Source organism: Gossypium raimondii, chromosome 12 (assembly GCF_025698545.1).
Source record: "Gossypium raimondii isolate GPD5lz chromosome 12, ASM2569854v1, whole genome shotgun sequence".
Taxonomy (NCBI): Eukaryota; Viridiplantae; Streptophyta; class Magnoliopsida; order Malvales; family Malvaceae; genus Gossypium; species Gossypium raimondii.
The window spans coordinates 6,671,304-6,680,786 of record NC_068576.1 but is presented as its reverse complement, the minus strand read 5'-3'; the positions used below and the strand labels follow the sequence as shown (position 1 = coordinate 6,680,786).

At 32.1% G+C, this 9,483-nt stretch overlaps 1 protein-coding gene across 3 annotated transcripts; it reads right to left on the bottom strand.

The window, feature by feature from the left end:
* Positions 1-4,048: 4,048 nt before the first annotated feature.
* LOC105763054 (glucan endo-1,3-beta-glucosidase 13) lies at positions 4,049-5,984 on the bottom strand. 3 transcript variants are annotated; one of them, XM_052624979.1, is made up of 5 exons: positions 5,572-5,984; positions 5,083-5,421; positions 4,962-4,992; positions 4,769-4,874; positions 4,049-4,376 (listed from the first exon to the last, which is right to left on the bottom strand). In XM_052624979.1, exons 1-4 carry the CDS (start codon positions 5,630-5,632, stop codon positions 4,775-4,777), a joined length of 531 nt encoding a protein of 176 aa, XP_052480939.1. In that variant the 5' UTR covers positions 5,633-5,984; the 3' UTR covers positions 4,049-4,376; positions 4,769-4,774. The 3 variants fall into 3 exon arrangements, with proteins under 3 accessions (XP_052480939.1, XP_052480940.1, XP_012436553.1); XM_052624980.1 differs by having other exon boundaries at positions 4,049-4,373; XM_012581099.2 differs by lacking the exon at positions 4,049-4,376 and having other exon boundaries at positions 4,589-4,874; positions 5,572-5,983.
* Between the last annotated feature and the right edge of the window lie 3,499 nt (positions 5,985-9,483).

The following is a 9,483-nucleotide window of genomic DNA, read 5'->3' as shown; positions in this document are numbered from 1 at the left end:
CCTTCCACTTCAAGTAAGAGATTGGTTATCATACAAAACACCCCTCAAGCTCAACCGGGTGTTGAACAACCAACCAATGAAAATCCACAAGCTACTGAAAACACTTCAATAGATCAAGTTGTTCAAGAAAATCCTGAAATTATTGAACAATTAATTGAACAACATGATCCAAAAGAATATCTTAGTTCAACATTGAGGAGATCTACTAGAGAAAGGAAATTAACAATTTCTAGTGACTATATTGTGTATCTACAAGAGTCTGACTATAATGTTGGAACTGAGAATGACCCTGAGTCATTTTCACTAGCCATGAGTTGCAAAGAGTCAAAATTGTGGTACAATGCTATGAAAAAATAAATGAATTCCATGAAAAGTAAGGATGTTTGGGATCTTGTGTCAGTTCTTGAAGGCGTAAAAAACATTGGATGTAAATGGGTCTTCAAAACAAAAAGAGACTTAATGGGCAACATAGAAAGATATAAAACTAGACTTATTGCGAAAAGATTCACTCAGCTAGAAGGGATTAATTATACTGAGACTTTTAGTCCTATATCTAAGAAAGATTCCTTGCATATTGTATTAGCATTAGTAGCTCATTTTAACCTTGAGTTGCAATAAGTGGATGTGAACATTGCATTTCTCAATGTTGACCTAGAGGAAGAGGTATACATGAAACAACCTAAAGGATTTTCCTCTAATGATGGCGAACATTTGGTATGCAAGCTAAAGAAGTCCAAATATGGATTGAAACAAACCTCCCGACAGTGTTATTTAAAATTCCATGAAATTATCTCTTTGTTTGGTTTTGTTGAGAATTTCATGGATCAATGCATATACCAGAAGGTCAGTGGGAGTAAAATATGTTTCCTTATTCTATATGTGGATGACATTTTACTTTCAACAAATGATAGAGGTATGCTACATGAAATGAAATAATTTCTTTCTAAAAATTTTGATATGAAAGATATGAGTGATGTGCCCTATGCTATTGGCATTAAGATTCATCGTGATAGACATCACGGTATCTTAGGTCTATCTCAAGAAACCTATATCAACAAAATTTTAAAAAGGTTTTGGATGAAAGGTTATTCACCGAGTGTTGCTCCTATTGTGAAGGGTGATAAGTTCAGTTTGAACCAGTGCCCGAAGAACGAGTTTGAGAAAGAGAAAATGAAAAACATTTCATATGCTTCTTTTGTTGGAAGCCTGATGTATGCTCAAATCTGCACAAGACCTGACATTGCATTTGTAGTTGGAATGTTGGAAAGATATCAAAGTAATCCAGGTATTGACCACTAGAGAGTTGTAAATAAATTTTTGAGATATCTTAAGGGGAAAAAGGACTACATGCTTACATACAAATGATCAAACAATTTGGAAGTGATTGTCTACTCCGATTCAAACTTTTCTGGCTGTGTTGATTCACGTAAATAAACATCAGCTTACGTATTTATGTTTGGTGGCGGAGCTATATCTTGGAGTAGCGTCAACCAAACCTTTACTGCTACTTCCACTATAGAGGCTGAGTTCATTTCATGTTTTGAGGCTACCTCACATGAAGTATGGTTGAAGAGTTCCATTTTGGGGCTTAGACTTGTGGATTCAATTTCTATGCCGTTAATGATATATTGTGACAATTCAGCTATTTTATTTATGGCTAAGAACAACGAAAGTGGAAGTTGAAGTAAACATATCAACATTAAGTATCTAGTCATAAGGGAACGTGTTCAAGAAAAAAATAGTTATTGAACACATTAACACTGAGCAGATGTTAGCTGATCCTTTGACTAAAGGCATGCCACCACACAAATTTAAGGATTATGTAGTCAATATGGGACTTGTTCCCGCATTGTAAATTTCGTTATGAAAACAACTATAAAGAAACTCTGTTAAGTTTGATGTTTCTCATATTTTGCGCACACTTGATTGTTTCAAGAAATGTCACTAAAGTTTAGACTTGGAATAAACATTGGGTTTATTCATTAAGAAATTTGGGCTAAAGCGTTGAAACATGATATATTGTGATACATGGAAGATACTACTCAGATTCTAAGAGAAAATATTGCCATGATTTGTGCATTATGTTTTGACTTTAAGTATTCATGGGTAATACGAACCTAGTGGGAGAATGTTGGAATTGCTCCACGTTTTGGTTCGTAGGGTTATTCCCACTTTTGTTTCCCTCAACTTTCACATCTTTGTATGTGAGGTAGTGGATGTGTAGTTGGTGGTTTTTTTTATGAGGAACCACCACTATAAATACCAACTAGCATAAGGTCCCTAAGCACCGAAAAATCAAAAACAAAAAATGCCATCTAGTGAGGTTTTTGAGTGCTTAGAAGACTTTGGCGGTTTTCAATTTTTCGTACTACTAAATTCAATGTGCTCGTCGGTGATTTGACGTACTCAACAGTGGTGTTACAACATTTGGATTTTGGCATTTTATTCAGGCAATGGCTGGAGGTATTTATGTTCGATCTTTTTTTGCTATTTTATATTGTAAACCGTTATTTATGCTACCATTACAATCATATACAAACTAGTTTAATACTTCCTAGCCTCACTATCGTGTGATGTCCCAAAAGGATGAGCCAAGCTTCAATACCTCCATGCAAAATCTACGCATAAAAACAATTGCATGTAAGCATACAACTTAGTAAGATCAAATGAAAATTTGAATTAAGCTTACCTTTTCCAAGTGAGAAATTAGTCATGTCACAAGAAAGCAAGATATATAACGTTGTTAATGCATACACAACACATTCAAGTGAGTCGCTTCCATACACATATTATGCAAAGTAAATCAATAGTTACAAGAATCATACACATATGGCACACTTCACTTATCTTCTCACGGAATCACATAAGCACTAGATAATCACTTTACAATGATAAGAACACTAGACTTTCAAGTCACATATCAATTAAGATTCATTTTACGATGATTGAACTACTTCACTATTTTTATTGTAAATTTTAAATGTTTAGCCCTTGGTAATCTTAATGAAGTTTAGGACACTCGCATTCCAACCAAACACCAATATAGTGAATTGTACTAAAAATGCATCCAACCGAATGCCATAAGATATAGAGTCCTCATTTGCTCAAAAGTCTCAAACCTTCAAAAAAAACCTTATGCAACGTTATTCAAATAAAAATACTAAAAATATGCATAAAAAACTAAAAATGCAAACCCAGAAATGTATAAAAGCCCATAAAAGCAAAGCAAAAATAAGCAAAATAAGGTAAAAAATAAAATTTAAGTTTTTATTGAATAGCCATCAAGCATCCGACAAAAACAAACACTAATTTGCTTGAATGGTAAAAAACATACATATGACGTATTCAAGAATTTCTTTTATAACACTAATAAAGTAACAATAGGAAGGAAAACACTTATATAATAAAATAGAATATAGTAAATTTTGTGAGTGATTGAAAGGTTTAAGGTTTAAATGTGTAAAAAAAACTAAGGTAATAGGGGAAGCAGGGGGTTAAAGGGCTGGGAGGAAGAGCAAACTATCAAGTTAGCTAAAATTATTGATAGAAGTATTGGAATTTTTATGACTGATATTATTAGGTATTGATGTCATCTCAATCATATCCCAAATCATGAAAAAAAGTTTATACGGAAAAAGTTTAATTATAAAATATTTTTAATTTAGGCACACAAAATAAAAGAAATTATAATTTAAGTACCTAAGTTATATAATTTAGCCATTTTGACCATTCATGTTAAAATCACAAACGGTAAACCGATGTGATAGTTAAAATTGATATAATAACAAATTTAGCTCTCAATTTTTACATATTAAATCAATTTAATCATAATTTTAAAAAAAATAACCCTCTAAATTTAAATATAATTTTAATTTGATCCTGATTCTAAAAATTTAAAGAAATATATAAAAACACATAAATACTTTCAAAAAATATAATAATAAATTTAAATTTAATATTAATATTAATATTAAATAAAATAAAAATCATCTCACTCCGTCCCCGTCTGCCCTCCCCCATCCGAGATAGTGATTTGGGACTCCCCTACCTACCACATACATTGGCTTTCCCAATCGTCGATTTGAACTTCTCAAAATGAGTCCGATAAATTTTTGATTTGGTTTGAACAAAATATATAACCTCAAGACGTATAAAAATGGTTGGATCAAAGTTTTCTGGATTCCCACAACTGTTGGTATCCGCGATAGTGAAATGGTTAGATTTTGGAGTCAAAGGTCTTCCTCAAGCCTGAAGAAAAGCCAAGCAATGGTTTTACTTTTAGCAGTTGAAGGTGAATGGACATAATTGAGATTCCTCATCATTTCATTTCATGCCATTGTCAGCTAAACTGCTAAGAACACTGCCCCAGGCAACTGCTGTTTCAGACAAAAGACAAAACGTATCAGCCTCTGCCCCACTCCCACCTCCTCTTTCACTTCTCTTTATTATTTTATCTAATCTTAGTATCATTTTATTCGCACCATCCTTAAGCTTAATCACAATTTCTCAACTAATACCCTGGCTGGAATATATGTATAGGGGCTTTTCTCTTTTATATATTACACACACAAAAAAAACACAAATAAGAAAAGTGAAAGTGTAGTTAATATAAATAAAATAAAGTGATATAAAATATTAGATGCCTAAACCAATTACAAAGATAGGAATCGGATAACATTTATAATAGTAATACGTTGCCATATGCTTTAATTCCATCTGACATTACATTCCCAAGCATAAAAATCACAAATTCAGGGTAAAACTAAACCTTGCATCAGCTTCCCTTGTACAAAAGCAGTAAAATCCCCACAATTTCCCACCATAAAAAGCTTGATTTATACTTGGACAAAGGAGGTGTTGCTGACCTATCAGACCTGAAAGACATTATTAAATAAAAGCAAACATATCAACATTAATCAACCCTGCCAAGTGTCAAACAGAAGAGAATACAATGACCATACCCTGGTGCTGCATACAGACACTTTCCATAGCCTGCATATGTAAGATGAGCAAAGTTATTGTATGTTGATGATGAAATGAATCGTTTCTTTACACAAACTACACAATGAAAAAGATTTTTACTGGGGTTATTTTTTGTTAAAGTGGCGGTTCCTCCGAAATTGCAAGCGATATCGGAGTTGCCATTCTGTTGGTAGTAATTATTGAAGGCATAAGAAGCATGAGAAAGGAGTGTGTCAGGCTCATAACATTTTCCTCCCTCCTGGATTGCACCACAATCAGACATTCCCAGTCCACATGCCCAGTCTAATGCATTCTGCAAGTCAATCTGGGAGACACCTGCCAGTGCCACACACCATGTGGTACCATCAAGGAAAGTTGTGTTTCCTTCTGGAGGTGAAAGGGTTGTCACTGGAATCGCTGCATCTGCCTTGTCTTGCACTGATGTTTCCATGGTTGGCACTACCATTGTTAAGTTTAAGAAAGGTATATAAACAAGAATGAGATCCGAGAGGCCAATGAGGAGGAGAAAGAGAAATGAACTCTGTGACCCAATACCAAGCCAAGAAATAAAGAGGAGAGAAGCAAAGCAAACCATTGAAAGAAGCATACCTAGAAAACAGCAGGTCATTAATAAGAGGGAGCACTTGAAAACCAAAGCTACCTTTGTCATGGTGTAGGTGCTTTCTTCTTTAGCTAACCTCCTCTTCTAAAACCTCTTTCACTCCACCACACTACACCACTAATGACTGAGTGTGACAAAAAAGGCTCACGTCCTTAACACTCGTAATGTGTCTTAAGAGACATCAACTCTTCCTACCCCACTTAATTACATTAACAAGAGTGATGAAATGTGTTATAAATGCAGCAGATGGGAAGAAAGAAGGGAAGTTGAGAGGAATCAGGAGTTTCTTGAAAGGAAATTATCCTCTTTTTCTCTTTATTCAAGGAGAAAAAAGAGTGATTGATGTATGTATCAAGAAATGCATCAGTGCTAACTGTTAAGCCACCCAAGTACACTAGTTGGGCACACCATTATACCACTGATTTTATATTATTTCCCTCTTTCTTTTTCTTATTGTATATCTCGGTTTTTCTATTCCATTTTCAAATTAATGTGTTTTGGCTACTTGAATTTTTTATTTAATTTGATATCTAATCTAATTTTATCCAATTTAACACCTAAATTTGTCAAATATTTTATAAATTATTTCAATATATTAGCAATGTTATTTTTTATAGGATAGTAAAAATAATTAATGTATTGTTAACATGTGGCAAATGGCATGTTATTTCTTTTTGTATTTTAAATATTCAATTACTTTTAGTTTTATTTATTTTATTTTATTTTTTAATTTAAAATTATGAAGTTATTTTAATTTGGGTTTTAGAGCTCTTGTTTTTTTATTCAATATTAATTTGTTAAGTATAGCTCAATGCATAATTTTTAAACACAAATTTCCTCTAATACTAATGACATTTTGTAGCATAACACGAATTTTTTAACAACGTTAGTGTTTTGGGGTAATTTGTATAAAATTTCACTAGTTTAAGTATCAAATTAAGAAAAATTATCAAATTCAAATACTGAATTAAATAAAAAAATTTAAATGCTAAATTAGGAAAAAGTGCAAAATGTTATATAAAGGGAATATCATTAATATGTTTTTGGGTGCAGAGAAGTGAAATTCTAAAATTGAAATAGTGAAAAAGAGAGGGTCCAGAAAGCACAAAGTTCAAAGCCTATTTTTTATTCACGCCCCAACCCCAAATTGAAATTTTATTCAGAGTCAAAGCCTAAAATTGATCCCCATTTCAGTGTACAAAGTCAGACTCAAAACCCATGAGATTTTAGTAGGGGTGTGTAAATTTTGGGTAAAATCGAATTAATTTGATTAATCAATTTGTAATACTCTTAACCTTTATCCGTTATTGGAATAGGGTTACGGAGTATTACCGAACTTTTAACTTAAGCAATCATACATTTCATATTCATTTCTCAATCAAACAAAAGCCAATCAATTTCATGTGTGTAGTTCCTAATACGGGCCCTCGAGGTCCAAAATAGATATTAAAAGTGGTTCGGGACTAAACTAAGTACTCAGGAAATTTTTCCCCAAAATTTCAAAAATTTTTCCTTAGAATCAGGGGACACACGCCTGTGTCTCTGCACGTCTGGACGAAAATACGTCATTTTAAGGTCACTTTGCTCACCCATTTTAACATAACATCACAAATTTTTCTTTTAATTATACCAACGTATTTAACTCATTTCATTGATTTATCAAAATCTACTACTAATTACATGCATACGAATATTTAATATTCACAACCATAATTCAAACTATTTCATCACCAAACCAACCATATACATGCCATATAAACAAAAATTTACATTACAAAAACTACTGGAAATAATAGGGTGAGGTTGATGTGATGATCCGATCCTTCGACCTACGCTAATCTACAAAAAAAATATTAAACAACACGAGTAAGCTTATTGAAGCTTAGTAAGTTCATAGGCCTTAAGTATAAATCTTACCGAACATACTAAATAATTTATTTAAATTAAGCATTTCACAACATTTCCTGCCAATCATAATTTTTATTGATGAATTCACATAATTGAGCTCAATGTCAATAACTATTTAATTTCTTTCACATTAATCCCTGTAACACTTACCAATCCTTGCTAAATTAGAGAACGTCTTACGAATTTGAGTACATCGTTTCTTGATGTCATAGTCCAACTATGGTCTTACACAATTGCCATGGCCCTGCCATGGTCTTACACTCATAATGCCATAACCCAGTTATGGTCTTATTATCAGGATGCCATAGCCCAGCTATGGTCTTACACGTATACATTTACTGCCATGGTCCAACCATGGTCTTACATTCAAGGTGCCATAACCCAATTATGGTCTTATCATCAGAATACCACAGCCCAGCTATGGTCTTACATATAAGCACTGTCATGGTCCAACCATGGTCTTATCCATCAATTCATCCTGTGTCATAAAATGATTGTACTAAATCTTGCGTTCCACTTAATTTGAACTTTTCAATTCAATTTTCATATATTTACAATAATCATATTTCAAAAACAAAAACTTGAAATAATACATTATATGATTCATAAATTAACAATTAATCATGAACGTTCAACCATATGAACTTACCTGGACCAATTTGTAGAAGTTGTTGTAATTCGGGGACTATTCAGCTAATTTTCCTTTTTCACGATTTTCTTCGGGTTCTTGATCTATAATATAAAATTTTTCATTCATTAGCATTTAATTCAATTATAATTCACTTTACAGTTTATACCCTTCAAATTTTAAAATTACACAATTACCCCAACTTTTACAATTTTTACGATTTAGTCCCTCAGCAATTAACTCATCAAATGAGCTAATTTTTCTCAATCAACACTTTACCTAAATATTATAAGCTACTACACAGCCTTTAATAAACAGAATTTAATACCAAACCCTAAGATTTAATCTTTCTCACAATTTGGTCCTAAAATCAATTTCTATTGAAATTACTTGATAAAATCATCATATAACAAAATTAAGTCTTCAAATCCATGTTAATTCATCATAAACATCCAGCACTCATCAATGGTAACTTTCAAAATTACCCATAAAATCAAAAACTAAGGTAAATTTTGGATCTAATTGTAACAATCTCAAAAACATAAAAAAAAAATTCAAGAAATGGGTAAGGATTTGACTCACATGAAGCAAAAATTGAAGAATCAGCTTAAACCCTTTCTCCCATGGCTGTTCTTGGCCAAATTTTATGAGGAAATGTCTAGAAAGTCTTTAATTCCAATTTTATTTCATTTTAATTTGGCAAAATTTACAATTTTGCCATTAAATGGTTTTATTTTATTAATTTCCTATGTTATGCCGCATCAGCCATTTACTTTAGGCATATTTATGCCTTAAGTCCTCCCTTATTTATTAGTTAAGCTATTTAATCACTTTAGTAAGTTTTGTACATTTTTCAATTTAGTATTTTTAATTAATTAACTATCGAAAAGATAAAATTTTCTAACGAAACTTTAATACTACCTTAATGACACTCCGTAAATATTTATAAAAATATTTACGGCTTGGTTTATAAAATCGAGGTCTCGATACCCCCTTTTAAAACCAATTAACCTAATAATTCATTCTAAACTCAAATCATTATTTCACAAATCTTTCTAAAATCACATTTAACTCGTAAATACTAAATAATAAAATTTACGAGCTTACTCATCCTAATTGGTGACTTCGAATTACCATTTCTGTTGCCATTGAAAATTCAGGCTTGTAACACCCCTTACCCGTATTCGACACCAAAATAGGGTACGAGGCATTACCGGAGTTTACTAATTAATTTTCAGACATTTCATTTTTATCTAGCATTCATATTTACAACCAATCAAAATCAATACATTAATGAGCTAACGTTAACCAATTTAACTTATACATGCCATTATAACTAGAATCAAATCATCCAAAATTACCG